The 14,601-nt window shown below is 36.3% G+C and overlaps 4 protein-coding genes across 8 annotated transcripts; 3 read left to right on the top strand and 1 right to left on the bottom strand.

The window, feature by feature from the left end:
- Positions 1–669: 669 nt before the first annotated feature.
- Positions 670–6,614, top strand: LOC111019418 (mogroside I-A1 synthase). 3 transcript variants are annotated; one of them, XM_022295796.2, is made up of 4 exons: positions 670–1,456; positions 1,548–2,426; positions 5,428–5,550; positions 6,121–6,614. In XM_022295796.2, exons 1-3 carry the CDS (start codon positions 973–975, stop codon positions 5,547–5,549), a joined length of 1,485 nt encoding a protein of 494 aa, XP_022151488.2. In that variant the 5' UTR covers positions 670–972; the 3' UTR covers position 5,550; positions 6,121–6,614. The 3 variants fall into 3 exon arrangements, 2 of the variants coding, with proteins under 2 accessions (XP_022151488.2, XP_022151489.2); XR_015789831.1 differs by having other exon boundaries at positions 671–1,456; positions 5,394–5,550; XM_022295797.2 differs by lacking the exon at positions 5,428–5,550 and having other exon boundaries at positions 671–1,456; positions 6,121–6,612.
- A 747-nt stretch (positions 6,615–7,361) lies between these two features.
- Positions 7,362–9,750, top strand: LOC111019440 (mogroside I-E synthase-like). Its single transcript, XM_022295822.2, has 2 exons — positions 7,362–7,908; positions 8,778–9,750. The coding sequence occupies exons 1-2, from the start codon at positions 7,362–7,364 to the stop codon at positions 9,677–9,679; spliced, it is 1,449 nt and encodes a 482-aa protein (XP_022151514.1). The 3' UTR covers positions 9,680–9,750.
- A 779-nt stretch (positions 9,751–10,529) lies between these two features.
- On the bottom strand, positions 10,530–11,280 carry LOC111019408 (18.1 kDa class I heat shock protein). Its single transcript, XM_022295784.2, has one exon. It carries the CDS (start codon positions 11,135–11,137, stop codon positions 10,703–10,705), a length of 435 nt encoding a protein of 144 aa, XP_022151476.1. The 5' UTR covers positions 11,138–11,280; the 3' UTR covers positions 10,530–10,702.
- A 10-nt stretch (positions 11,281–11,290) lies between these two features.
- Positions 11,291–14,204, top strand: LOC111019407 (copper transporter 6). Of its 3 annotated transcripts, XM_088119073.1 has the most exons (3): positions 12,529–12,731; positions 12,818–12,895; positions 13,586–14,204. In XM_088119073.1, the coding sequence occupies exon 3, from the start codon at positions 13,588–13,590 to the stop codon at positions 14,041–14,043; it is 456 nt and encodes a 151-aa protein (XP_087975199.1). In that variant the 5' UTR covers positions 12,529–12,731; positions 12,818–12,895; positions 13,586–13,587; the 3' UTR covers positions 14,044–14,204. The 3 variants fall into 3 exon arrangements, with proteins under 3 accessions (XP_022151475.2, XP_087975195.1, XP_087975199.1); XM_022295783.2 differs by lacking the exons at positions 12,529–12,731; positions 12,818–12,895 and adding an exon at positions 11,291–11,424; XM_088119069.1 differs by lacking the exons at positions 12,529–12,731; positions 12,818–12,895 and adding an exon at positions 12,231–12,521.
- Positions 14,205–14,601: the final 397 nt, after the last annotated feature.

Genomic DNA, 14,601 nt, shown 5'->3' with positions numbered 1-14,601 from the left:
AAAAGAAATAGAAACAAGAAATAAAGTTTGTTGTAAAATGTTTGGATTTCTTAAAAAAATTAGAAACGAAAAATAAGAAACAGAAACATTACCAAAGATGCCCTTAAATTTCGTGACGTGATTATTTTAAGTGTCAAGGAGGCAATATAAAAATATCTAGTTTTGTCACACATTAATATTAAAATGTTATTAAGATTAACTTTAAATATCCCGTCATCTCTCTATCAGAGGCCAACAAAAGAAATGAATGAGGGGGACATTTTGGAAAATATAAAAATAAAAAATAACTATTATTGATGAAAAATAATAAGGAAGGAATCACCTAAATTAGAGTTCAGTTATGTTCATATTAATATAGTCTATTAAAAATATATATATAGTTGAAGTAAATTAATATTCGATAAATTTTAATTTTAAATATTAAAAACAAAATTATACCATTTTATTTATAAAATAAAATTTTAAACCTAATACTATATTATATAAATATATATTTCATTTTATGCATTTCTGTAATTCCCTCGCTAAAAGAGAACTCATAAATCAAAATTTAGCAACCGAAAATAATACTAACTAAACATAAACTAGTATAATAGAATCTCACACCAATAATCATTTAAAATTTTATATAATTTAAATTAAAAACTATATTTTGATTACACTAAATTATTTGACAAAAGGCTAAGAAACATAATTGTTACAAAAGAAAAAATCCATTGAAATAAAACGTTACCTCCAGGCCCAAACACAGAATTTTAACCACAGACCACCTAAATCCTCAGGCCATGGCGGCCATGGCTACCCAACTCGTGAATCACGATTGTTATCGTAACAAAAGAATGAAAAATGACGCATTATTCCACATGATAAACGTGAGCAATCTTTTCTTGATTTTTAGAGCAGTGGCCAAAATTCCCACAAATTCATCATTCGCTTCCGCCTCCGTTAGTTAATCACCTCCGGCCGCCGTCGATGGCGCGACCTCGGGTGTTGGTTTTCCCTTTCGCGGCGCTGGGCCACGTGAAGCCGTTCTTAACTCTGGCGGAGCTGCTTTCCGACGGCGGCGTGGACGTGGTGTTCTTAAGCACAGAGTATAACTTCGGCCGCATCTCCAATCTCGCAGCCTTAGCCTCCCGCTTCCCCACGCTCCAATTCGCCACCATCTCCGACGGCCTGCCGCTGCCGCCCGATCACCCGCGCTCTCTTCTCGACACTCCTCTGTATTTCACAATGCGCGACGGAATCAAACCGCGATTACGCCATTTGATTCGATCTTACAACGACGCTTCTTCCCCCATCACCTGCATCATCAACGACATCATGTATTCTTCCCCGATCGAAGTGGCCCAGGAATTTGGGATCCCTGTTTTTACCTTCTGTCCGTTCAGTGCTCGATATTTGACCACTTACTCTATTATACCAGAACTCAATGAAAAAGCTCAAATCCCATACGCTGGTCAGAAACAGAGTTGCGCCCTTCCCCTTCTCTCTGTATTTTGTTTATAGTTTTTTTGCTGCTTCTAATCTGATTGTGTACTGAAGTTAAGATGAGAATCCGGTGGGAGAGATTCAGGGTATGCCTCTGTTCGAAGGTCTTTTGCGGCGAAATCATTTGCCTGCTTTTTGGTGTGAGAAAACTTCTGATATACCAATGTCTCACTCCTTGATTAATCAGACCCTTTCAGTGGCTGGAACCTCTGCTCTTATAATCAACACATTCGACGATTTGGAAGCTCCATTTCTGACCCATCTTTCCTCCATTTTCGACAAAATTTACACCATCGGGCCCCTCCATGCTCTGTCCAAATCGAGGCTCGGCGATTCCTCCTCCTCCCCTTCGGCCCTCGCCGGGTTCTGGAAAGAGGATCGAACCTGCATGTCTTGGCTCGACTCTCAGCCGCCGAGATCGGTGATTCTCGTCAGTTTCGGAAGTTTGGTGAAGATTAAAGAGAATGAATTGATGGAGATTTGGCATGGTTTGGTGAACAGCGGGAAACCCTTCCTGTGCGTGCTGAGACCCGACGTGGTTTATGGGGGAGAATCTGAATCGGGGCAATTGATCAAACAGTTGGTGGGCGAAAGAGGGAATAATGGCAATTGGATGGTAGTGGAGTGGGCAGCACAGGAGAGGGTGCTGGTGCACCCTGCGGTGGGTGCGTTTTTGACGCATTGTGGTTGGAACTCGGTAACGGAAATCATTGTGGCCGGAGTTCCGATGATATGTTGGCCGAGTATTGGCGATCAGCCCATTAATTCTACTTGGATCGACAAAGTATGGAAAATTGGAATTGAAAAGGACCAAAAGTGGGACAGGTCGACGGTCGAGATGATGATAAGAGAACTGATGGACGGCCAAAAGGGAGTGGAAATCCAGATATCCATGACGAAGCTTTCGAAATTGGCAACCGAAAAGATTGTCAAAGGAGGTTTGTCTTCTAATAACTTGGAACTTCTCATACAGCACCTCAAAATATTGTGACCATGTAGAAGATGGTAATGTGCTACAACGTTGGTTTGGTTTCATTTTGAGTTCACAGGATAAACTAGTATTTAATTGAGTACATTTATATATTTAATTGTTTAGTTAATATGAGATAGTCCTACAAATATAATTGTCTGTTTCAAGCAAATGTGCGGAGGAAGAAATAATGAAAGTAACAAAGTTGTTTTTCTTTTCAATATTAATGAACTAGCCCATGTTGAATCTAAACCTCAAACTTCTAAAAAAAAGAGTAAAATGTCTTATAATCTCTGAGTTATATACTCGTGTTGGCATTTTATATATGTACTAAAGACACATAATTTTGTTCGGAAGGTATTAGATGGGTGAGAACGATTTTCTTTTCAAATTTTAAAATGATATAATATAGACATGTAGAAAATTCAACCATTGATTATTTTTTTATCTACGTAACTCTGAAATTGAATATAGTTTAATGGGTACCAATTTTCATTAGTTAATGTTAAAATTTGTTGATGTTAGTAGGCTCACAGGATAACTAAGTGAGTTAGAATATGGTAATTTAGAAGGGAGAATTAGATGTTTAAGAAGGAAAATAAAATTTCTCTCTCCAAAATGGTTAGACTTCTCATTTAAATTTCTATCAATTTATTAAATACCCACATTAAATTCCTATTTTCATTATTAATATTTTTATTATATGTCCTAAGAAAATTTTCGATGTAATCAACCCCAAACTTAATTATAAAAATTGATGTCAAAAAATGAATTTTTCTAAAAACAAAATTAATTTTACTACAAGGGTGAGTCTTTTATTGGAGTGCACTCAACTCTTTGGTGTGTTCAACTTTTGAAATCTTGAAATCTTATCTTGAAGATGCACTAGGCATGCCTAATTCTTTTGAAGATGCACTGGACAAGGATGATAATAAGATGCACTACAAGAAAATCTTACCTTACTAATTAGTTTCTAATAAAGGTTTGAGTTATGAATACTATTGTAGTGCTTTCTTATTATCATCCTTGTCTTTTTATGTGATGATTTAAATATTTTAGATTCTTTTAGGGGAAAAATAAGAGAAATGTTCTAAGAAACCAGAGAAAATGCTTGGTCTTGATTGAAAATTGCAGCATTGTTCTATCTAGATCAACTTATCCGAGCACCATCCACGTTGCTATTGTTATATACCTTTTGTTGTTTGTGTACTACTCTGTTTATAATTGTACCTTTTGTTAGAAAGTATGAATAGAACTCATATTATGAGGAGTAACTGTGTAGCCACATGAGATTTTACATTTTAGAAGATCTTGACATTTAGTAATTAGTTTGTAGCTAACTTAAAATTTAGTGCAACATTATTATTAGTATTAGTGATTAGATTGCAAGATATTCCAAAAGTGGTCATCATCCTATCAAAGTTTAAAATCAAAATCAATAGGTTTGGAAAACAATGGCTATAAATAGTTTACTGCTATCAATTTCTTTTAGTAGTAATTCCACCCGAAGCTAGAAGTAGAAACCATAAAAAAAATACAATTATGAAATTAACCAACTGAGGGACCTAGAACATGGCTCAAGAGTGGGAAAGGAATAGTGCACAATTATTTTATTTTGGTTTTTACTTTCTTTTTTAGACTTAGGTCATCATACTCGAATTTACAAGATTGAGGATTCTTAATAGTGCACAATTTATCTGCTAGATTGTCTCCTCATACTAGTAACTATTTGATATATATCTAGTTTATTTATCTGAACTTTTTTGCCCATGAAGATGATTTGATGATGAACATGTCAATGTTCCTTTTGCTCTTTTACCATTCCCAGCAGAATGGAAATGTCATGAAAGTGCATACGTTTTGATGTAATTACTTTTAATCAACTTGCTTTTCAACAGAAGTTTCTTCATAACTTCAAAGAAATATCTCTCTTTCAAATTAAAACTCTTTATTTTAATGTTCAATTTATTGAAACAAATTATTGGTTTAATTAATTCGTTCTTTTTTTTCAAATATGTGTTTAGAGGAAGAAAAAGATCATGGTTCAGTATCAAAGAGAACTAACCATTTAAAACCTATAGAAGAATTCCTTCTTCTTAATTAAGTTTCCTAAATCCAAACCCCCTCTTGCAAGGGGGAGGGAAACAAACCATAAACAAATTCTATCTCCCTCCTACTTCCTCCAAATGAGTTAGTGATTTAGGATTTCCTTCCAAAGGTATCCCAATTACCTCTAACACATGAACATTTACTTGTTTTATTTGCTTCCTCCAACTATCATAGTTGATGTCCAACGGACTAATTTCAATAAGTTTTTTCTCACTCTAGAAGTCCAATAATAGGTATTGAGACAGTGGAGTAAATTATGTGAAAAAGCTTTCAACTAGCCTAGTTCCTCTCTCAATAAATCAACTCAAAGTATTGAGAACAAACGCAGAAGAAATGGAGAAAAATCTCCTTGAAGCTTTTATTCTCACATGAGGTTTTCGCTGAAGAAAATGAGAAAGGTTGGCATCCTGATGCAGCTTGTTGTGCATCTTCCCCAAGTTAACCCAAAGTCTTTTCTTCACGCTAACCATATTATATGCTTCCTCTAGTACAATTTAAATTACATATCCTGTTGGCAACCTAATAATAGATTAATGTTTGTATATATCAAATACCAACTCATTACTATGAATTCTTCAAATGGATCCCTGGCTTAGGCATCAGTTACATTAATTAAACATCTTAGTTTAATTAATTTGTTGCTTTTTCTCCTTTGGAAGATGGTTTGTGGATTATGTGTAGTGATTCATTTTTATTTTGGTTTCTACTTTCTAGTACAATTTCTTTGTGGTTTTCCTTACTAATATGAGGGCGAGATATTATCTCCTATAGTCCTCTCTCTCTTCCCCATCTATTTATCTTGAGCCATTTTGTTTATCACTTTTAGGTTTTCAAGTGTCTAATATAGTTTTTCCTTCAAGAATTTGGACGACAAAGAAAAGTTGAGGTACAAAGACTCAAAGATCAAATTATTGAGTTAGAAAATCGTTTTGAGCATCAATTTCAAGCAACGATGGCTGAGATGATGCGAAAAATATCCTAAAGTAAGGGTTAGAAAATTTTGTTGTTTTAGGTATTTGAAGTATTTGTATTATTTGAATTATTTTTAGGAATATGGTGACTACTTGTTGATTGTTTTTGCAGTAACTATTGGTTATAGTAAGTAATATTTTGCTTGGGTTGAATATAGATTTGAAATTATAAATTTTAACTAGAAAAAATAATTTAATTTTTTCAAACAAATAATATTAAATTAATATTAATTTCAAATGTTATCATTCTATTTGGTTTTTTCCGAAGGATTACAAATGTCAATAAAGAACTTTTTTTTTAAGGTTTAAAAATGGTTGGTGATAAGATTATCATCCTTAAAAAATAATGAAAAGCTTCAAAAAAGTAATTGAACTAACTAATTACCACAACTAATTTAATAATTATGAAGGTTTATAACTTTTGAAAAATATAAATTTTTGAAGGTTGATAAAACTTTCGAAAAAGCTTTTTCGACACTTTTTGAAGGTTGAGTAAACCTTCAAAAAAAACATTTATCGAAGGTTTATTTTATACTTTTTCAAAGATTGTGACCTTTGAAAATACTTAATTTTTTTTTGCAGTGGCACCATAGTCATCACCTCGATCACTTTAAGGCATTACCCTTGAACGCGACTGCACAGGTCTTCACGTCAGTCGCGCCCAAGCCAACCCATGTGGCCAACCTCTTCTCAATGCAAGGGAGCACGACCCCTGCGGTCTTAGTCCTTCTCAGCACCAAGCAAACGCGGCTCTCATGGTTGCACCCCCTGTGCCCACCGCGACCACCTTGGTTGAAGCATGGTGTGCACACCACTCAACTGCAGTCCATTGCGCTTCTCACATGCCTCCCTGACGCGCGCATAGGCCCATGCAAACTTGTCTTCCACTCCAATTATACTTGGGGAAGAAGGGCTAGGACCCCTATAAATACAAGGGGTCCAAATGCCAATAGAGGTAAGAAACACAACTAACCCACTGCACTTCAATATAAATCTTTCTCTTTCATCAGTTCTTAATACTGCCTTAAGTATCGAAATATATGTCGGTACCTCTTCAACACTAAGTCACATTTTTTTTTATGTAAGATTACTTTCGATCTAGTGGTATGAACCAAGATTTGATCTTACCTCTATTTCAAAAAATCCATCAAAGTTATGTTTGGACTACTTAGTTCAATTGAACTCTTCAAATCACGTTTCAACGGCCAAGTTATAACATATACAATAACTTTAAAATAAATTCTAAAAAATAATAATATTAAAAAAAATGTCATTTGTTTGTTCTATTACTCAATGATATATTAAATTGAAAGGGAAGGAATATGTGGTAGAAATTTTAAAATTAAAAAATATATGTATCTATGTCATCTAAAGGATGGGAAAAGAAAGGGCCGACCTAGAAAATAACGAAAATCCTTAAAAGCAAACGCTACTGCCAATTCCAATTGTCAACATTGTAAAACTCGACTGGCAACTCCACAAAAGCCAACGCAGTCCCAATAAAATAACACACTCTAATTATACAATATTTGGATGATTAATACTAAGTTTCTCATGTTTGTAACATTAAAAAGCACGAAAATAAATCCCTAAGTACCTAAATTTTATACAATGTTTTTTCATTGAAATTTTTTTAAGAAAAATACTTGGAGTTTTGTGATGAGCACTGTAAAAACAAAACAATAAATTATCAATTATTTTTAGTACTAGTTAACGTAGACTTATGAGATACCAACAATACTTAAATACTATTCATATTATATATACTTTGAATATGGTTTTGGTGTAAAAACATATGGAAATTTATGATCAGTTGCATTTCTATGGAGCAATCTGATAGTAATAGTGATGATCATCAACATCATGTCCTCCTTTTTCCGTTTCCGGCGAAGGGTCACATCAAGCCCTTCCTCTGCCTCGCCCAGCTCCTCTGCGGCGCCGGCCTCCAAGTCACGTTCCTCAACACCGACCACAACCACCGTCGCATCGACGACCGCCACCGCCGCCTCTTAGCCACCCAATTTCCGATGCTTCATTTCAAGTCCATTTCCGACGGCCTCCCGCCTGACCACCCTCGAGATCTTCTCGACGGGAAGCTTATTGCATCCATGCGTCGAGTAACCGAGTCGCTCTTCCGACAGCTTCTGCTCTCCTACAATGGTTATGGAAATGGAACTAATAATGTTTCTAACTCCGGTCGCCGGCCGCCCATAAGTTGCGTTATTACAGATGTGATTTTTAGTTTTCCGGTGGAGGTGGCTGAGGAATTGGGGATTCCTGTGTTTAGTTTCGCCACGTTCAGTGCCCGTTTCTTGTTTCTTTACTTCTGGATTCCTAAGCTCATTCAAGAGGGCCAGCTTCCATTTCCAGGTAACTTCTTAATTTGTACAAACTACAAAACCCTTTTAATCTTGGTTTCTTAATAGGAACATTAAAATAAGACAAAGTTGAATGGCTAATTTATCATTATCAATTGGATAATTTTAGTTAACTCAGCATATATAGTTCAAGCACCTAGTAGTGAGTTGGAATTCCTAATTCCACATAATTTGTTTTGAAAAATAAAAAATCAAATAATTTTAGTTTTGAATTTTGTTTGAAAAACAATGTTTGAAATTTCTTATCATTATTTATTCAAATACTAACATATGACCAAGTTAAATTGTTAAGATGTATTATTAACGCTCCATTTCCAAACAATTTTGTTTTTAGACTTTCAAATTTATGCTTGATTTTGTTCACGATTTTATAGTTATTTGCGCTACTCAATTACTATTTGGGCAAATAAAACCCAACCTTTCATCAGCAAAATTCTACCCCGACCCATATCGATAAAAATTCATTTTTTTTCCAATTTGAATGTTAAATTGATATGCCGCGCCTAAATACCATATAAATAAAACAATGATTTAATGGCCCATTAGCTTCATATAAGCAAATCTCAACTAATTTGTTTATAGAGTGATTAGTTGACTGATAAATTTTAATACAAAGAGTTGAAAAGATTGAAAAACATGAAAATTAGATTTCCTATATCATTTAATCTAAATTTTGAAAACACATGTTTGTTGCACAACAAAAATGATTGGTTTCTTTGTTTCCGAAATTGTTTTCAAAACATGAGACAATTCCCTTGTAAGTTGTACCACCATAGTACAAAATTTACTCCCATTGATCTATGTTTGAAAAATACGGTATATATACGTGTGTATTTTCCATTTGATGGTGTGTGTTTGCAGACGGCAAAACCAACCAAGAACTGTACGGCGTTCCCGGGGCTGAAGGGATCATAAGATGCAAAGATTTGCCAGGATCTTGGTCCGTAGAAGCCGTAGCAAAAAACGACCCAATGAACTTCGTGAAGCAGACGCTGGCCTCGTCTCGCTCCTCGGGCCTCATTCTCAACACATTCGAGGATCTGGAAGCCCCATTTGTAACCCATCTCTCCAACACATTCGATAAAATCTACACCATTGGGCCCATCCATTCTCTGCTGGGCACCTCCCACTGTGGCCTTTGGAAAGAAGACTACGCTTGCCTGGCCTGGCTCGACGCTCGGCCGCGGAAATCCGTCGTCTTCGTCAGCTTCGGGAGCTTGGTGAAGACGACAAGTCGCGAGTTAATGGAGCTTTGGCACGGACTGGTGAGCAGCGGGAAATCGTTCCTGTTGGTGTTGAGATCGGATGTGGTTGAGGGGGAGGATGAAGAGCAAGTGGTGAAGGAGATTTTGGAGAGTAATGGAGAGGGGAAATGGTTGGTTGTGGGGTGGGCGCCGCAAGAGGAGGTGTTGGCCCATGAGGCCATTGGTGGGTTTTTGACGCATTCGGGATGGAATTCCACAATGGAGAGCATCGCTGCTGGGGTTCCTATGGTCTGTTGGCCTAAAATTGGGGATCAGCCCAGTAACTGTACTTGGGTCAGTAGGGTTTGGAAAGTTGGGCTTGAAATGGAGGAACGGTACGACCGCTCTACGGTCGCGAGAATGGCAAGGTCTATGATGGAACAAGAAGGGAAGGAAATGGAGAGGAGAATTGCGGAGTTAGCGAAACGAGTGAAGTATAGAGTTGGTAAAGATGGAGAATCGTACCGAAATTTAGAAAGTTTGATTCGAGATATTAAAATCACCAAATCAAGTAATTGAGGTTTTCCTGTATCCTCAATTCGACAAAAGAAGGATTTTTTTTTTCTGTCTTTGAATTTGAATTTTATAAAATTAGCGTGTGTTTTTAATTGTGTGCTAACATGAGCATAAAGAAATTTATTCATTTTCTTCATTTTCTTTTTTTTTAATTCAATGAAATTTGGAGATTTGAACTATAAGGTTGGTCGCTAGGTATTTTAGGGTAGTCCAAAACCTATCACTAAAAGGTAGTAGAGGGGAATTATAAGACTAAGTAAATCACCTAATAATAAATGATGATAACACCATAAATCTAAAGGACTATTTATATATATATATATAATTCCCAAGTAAATCACCTAATAATAAATGATGATAACACCATAAATCTAAAGGACTATTTATATATATATATATATATATATATATATATATATGAACATTTTTTAACATTTTGAATGAGTCAATAAACGATTCTACTAACCAAAATAAAAATATCAATAAGGTGATTTTAGATAAATCGTAATATAAAAATACATAATTTTGAAAATTATTTAAATATTTTAAGACTTACTTCGGTATTACCAAATATCTTTAATTTTTAAAATGCCTTGTAATGGTTTGGATTGTTTAGTAACGAAAATAGTTGATACCCATATTTTTCTAGTAAGATTTGTAGTATTAAAATTACGCATTTACTGGTCATCCTATCATTCATATGTTAAAATATATTTTTTAAAAATAATTTTAATTCGTATATTAACTTTTTTTTATTAATTTAGATTATATTTTTATAAAGGACAAACAGAATATCTAAAAATGGGGTAACCCTTTATGCCAAAGAGGAATTTGGATGCTCATCATGCAAATCTTAAAGAAACGCACTCCAAATCGAAATAGTACATTAAACTTTAAACCATATGAAAAAACAGACTCATTTACGACATTTGAACACACTTTTTTCACAGATTTATTGAAATCCATTACACATCCAAACAAGAGAACAATCGATCCAGCGATCATTTTCAGTCGAGTTTTCGTTTCTCAGCCGGAGATTTCAACCGATTTGATCGCCGGCTTCTTCTCCGGCAGTTTGGGAACGGTGACCGTCAGAACCCCGTTCTCCATCGACGCCTTCACTTCATCAACTTTAGCATTCTGCGGCACCCTGAATCTCCTGGCGAACTTCCCCCGCCCCCTCTCCACGCGGTGCCACTTCTCGTTCTTCTCCTCCTTCTCCACCGCCCTCTCGCCGCTGATCTGAAGCACGCCGCCGTCCTCCACCTCCACCTTCACCTCTTCCTTCTTCAGCCCCGGCAGATCCGCCTTGAAAATGTGCGCCTCTGGGGTCTCCTTCCAGTCCACCTGCGCGTTGGCGAACGAGGACACTTCACTGTTGGAGCCAATCGGTGCCCACAGATCCGACAAGAAGGGGTCGAACACGCCCCTGTTGCCGAACAGAGTTGGAATCAGAGACATTTTGGGCTGGGTTTGGTTTGATTGAAGATTGAGATTATGGGATGCGCTCTATGTGTTCGATGAAATGTCTGAATGGCTTTTGAGATTTCTGTGTTGGTGTGGGGGCTATGGGGGATGGGGATTTTATACAAGGGGAAGATGGATTGATGATGGGAAGTTTCGGGGATGTTCTTGTCCTCTCTTTAGTGGGGTAACTGGTGGTAGTGTTCTTCATCCTTCCACCAGCTTCTACCTTCTTCTTCGGCGTGCGTGGCCCCTTTCGAACGAGCATCATCCGGGAGCTTCTGGTGAGTTCACTTCACACCTGCAATTAAAGCTTTGGAATTTGTCTTTCAATGTCGGCAGCCCAAGTGGAATTTGGATGGGATTTGAGTTTGGGCTGTCCGCATTGTAATTGGGTCGTCTTCTGCTTCGGGCCTTGGTTTTATTTCACATTTTCCAACACGAGGATGAAGGATAAGCAATGAACTGTAAACAAGTCCACCATAAACTCTATAATGGAAAATTTTAATTTTTTACCCTAGATAAGTCAAGATAGATAATGCAAAGTTTTAATTTCATACCATTGTTGGACTTTTTACTATTGCTAGAAATTATTTGCGAATATTCTGATTAATCTTATAAGAATTTACATGTGGCTAAAATGGGAGATACTTGTTGAAGGATTTCTTTTTTCTTTTTTTAACATTGCCAGGTTCTAAAAATAAAAAATAAAATTGGGAGGTTATTGTGAAATAAGCCCTTCACAAACCACTATAGTGTGTGTTTGGGAGTGATGGTAAAATGAGTGATTTTGAAAAAAAATAGATTTAAGTATAATTGATTTTCTAAAATCACGATACAAGATACCTTAAAAACCAATTTAAAGCGATTTTAAACTTTCCTGAAATCAATTTTTTAATTTGCATCAGTGAAAAGAGAATTGATTTTTTATAATGGCAGTCCGTAGGTCCTTCTCTTCCAGAATGGTATCTCACTAATGGTCTGGCCCCCTTCTTTACGTTCCAAACCGCACGGGAAAGATCCAAAACCAATCCCAAGGAACAATGAAACTTCATAGGGTCTTCTTGTCTAGGTAGTCTGCATCTTCAGACCCCAACCCACCCTAAAGCTGTGTAATTGTAGCAACATTTTGGCATCACTTTATGACCCCTTTCTTGATAGCCACACCTCTTCCCTTCTTTATTAGAATTCTCCATCAAGATTCCTGTTAGGCTATTTGGAATGATAGAAACAATTTTCCCATAGTATTCCAATAGCACAACCATTGGATAAGATGCGGCGGATAAGATCTTACATTCAGAGAAGCAAACTCCCAGCCTCCAATTCTTCTCTCTTCTACAACTTCATTGATCTCTTCCACTTTAATTTCAACCAACACAAGGTTATGAAAACCTTCTCCTAATACATTTTTAAATTCAACATGGATGGTACCTGCAATTCTAATCAGATTTAGGGGTGATTTTCAGAGATTTGGTGGGAAGATGCGTTGCAAGTATGAAAAAAATTGTGTTAACGTAAATTATCAAGCTCAAGGGGTAGAAATTGTTGCAGTTTTTAAGAACAGGGAGTTCGCAATCTCTAAAGATTATGGGTCGGATTATATACCATGATAGGACTAAAATCTTTTCTGGTTGTTTATAAGGAAGACTCCATTAATGCTGTCAATAATCTCTGCAGATTTTTCTGAAGTTGACATTTGGATTCAGAAAATCAATGAGGTTGCTCATTATTGACAGGTTCCTTCATTTTTTTCATGTGAGGAAGGAAAGTGGTCCACAATTTGCTTTCTTTAGCTTCTTCTTCAACCTGGATGAAATCCCTTCCTTGTTTGTGATTTTATTGTTTTATTAATGAATGAAGAACCCATTCATTTCTGATTTTCCATTGTTATTCCAAACAAAACAAACCTGAAAAAATAAGTAGGTGCCCATCTCAGCCAAAGTTGTACTACAAAAATAATCAAATGAACTGTTCTATTAAATGACACAAATTTACCTCCATGTGATAGCACCTCTAATCAGAAAAAAAGCCTATGAAATCAAAGAAATAAAAAGTGCAACTTTCTGTAATGATCATAAAAGATTAGAAAGCAGCTATAGAGTTGATAAACATATAATAAAAAAATGAAATTAGTGTAATTTAAAGAGCCAAGAAGAAGGTGACTCTGTAAATGAAAAGCACTGGGCTTTCTTTTATATGTATATATTCTCCTTCATTTCATCACTTGCGACTGAAGAAAGTTCAGAACCAAACAAACACTAGACAACAAAAAAACAAGCCCATCATCAATCTTTGGGCGGACAAACTAATAACTTCAACTTAGGTTTTAGTTAATCACAACATTAAACTTCCCTAATATTAATCATCTACAGTTTGGCTGAGCCCTGTCTCTGATCTTCATTGTTATATAAACTAAGCAGCCCCCCTTCTCTCTCTGACGTTCAGGTATGGACTCTATGGACATGTCTCCTCCAGCCATGGATGGCAACACCAGCACGAACAACTCTACCGGTAATAATATGACGATGACGATGATGACGACGAAGATGCAGATGAGCTTCTACTGGGGCAAAGATGCTGTGGTTCTATTCTCAGGGTGGCCTAAAGAGAGCCTTGGCATGTACATATTGGCTTTCTTCTTCATCTTCCTCCTGGCCTTCACCGTTGAGTTCTTGAGCCACACACCACCCAACAAGCTCGGCAAGAGCCCTGTCGTCGGCGCCTCAATTCAGGCTGTCATCTATGCTTTCCGGACAGGCTTAGCATATCTGGTCATGCTGGCTGTTATGTCTTTCAATGTTGGAATCTTTATAGCGGCTGTGGCTGGCCACACTCTCGGGTTCTTCGTCGTCGAGGTTCATGCTCTTACCGTCGAAAAGAGGACTGATTCTACTGAAGTTTGATTGCAGTTTGAGCTATGTGGCTTTGATACGATTTTGTTTGTGTCTTTTTGAACTCCTTGTTTTAATTTCGTTTATGCTGATTTGTACAATGAAAAGCTTCACTGGCGGCTGGTATTATTACTTATATATCTTCGACGGAGAAAAGACTGTGTTTCTGTTCACTGTTGTCTCTCTCTCCCTCTGTTAATTGCAAGTTTTGTAAATGCAGCCATTGTGAAATGTTTTGTTAAATTATCATTTTTGCTAACGCTATCATATCCATCCAATGTATGAAATATGCTATACGGTTGCGGGCTTAGAAGGAAGACAAATTTTATAATCGGGAACAAGGACAACATCAATTAAGGTAAACACAAGTTTGAAGTTATACAATCTATACGTTTTTCTACTAAAGTTTAAAATTTTCAAATGTCTCTTATTTCAAAAAAAAAAAAAAATCAAATCAAATGTCTCCAAATCAAATTGATATAGAATCTATGACAATCAAAAAAAGTAATCATAGCTCTATGTGAAAATCGTCTCACTTCTGATTTTATTTTTTAAAAATTAAGCTTAGAA

The sequence above is a fragment of the Momordica charantia genome (genome assembly GCF_013281855.1).
Source record: "Momordica charantia cultivar OHB3-1 chromosome 1 unlocalized genomic scaffold, Mcharantia_2.0 BLBB01000001.1, whole genome shotgun sequence".
Taxonomy (NCBI): Eukaryota; Viridiplantae; Streptophyta; class Magnoliopsida; order Cucurbitales; family Cucurbitaceae; genus Momordica; species Momordica charantia.
Note: the sequence above shows the minus strand (reverse complement) of the source record. Positions and strands in the feature narration are given on the sequence as shown.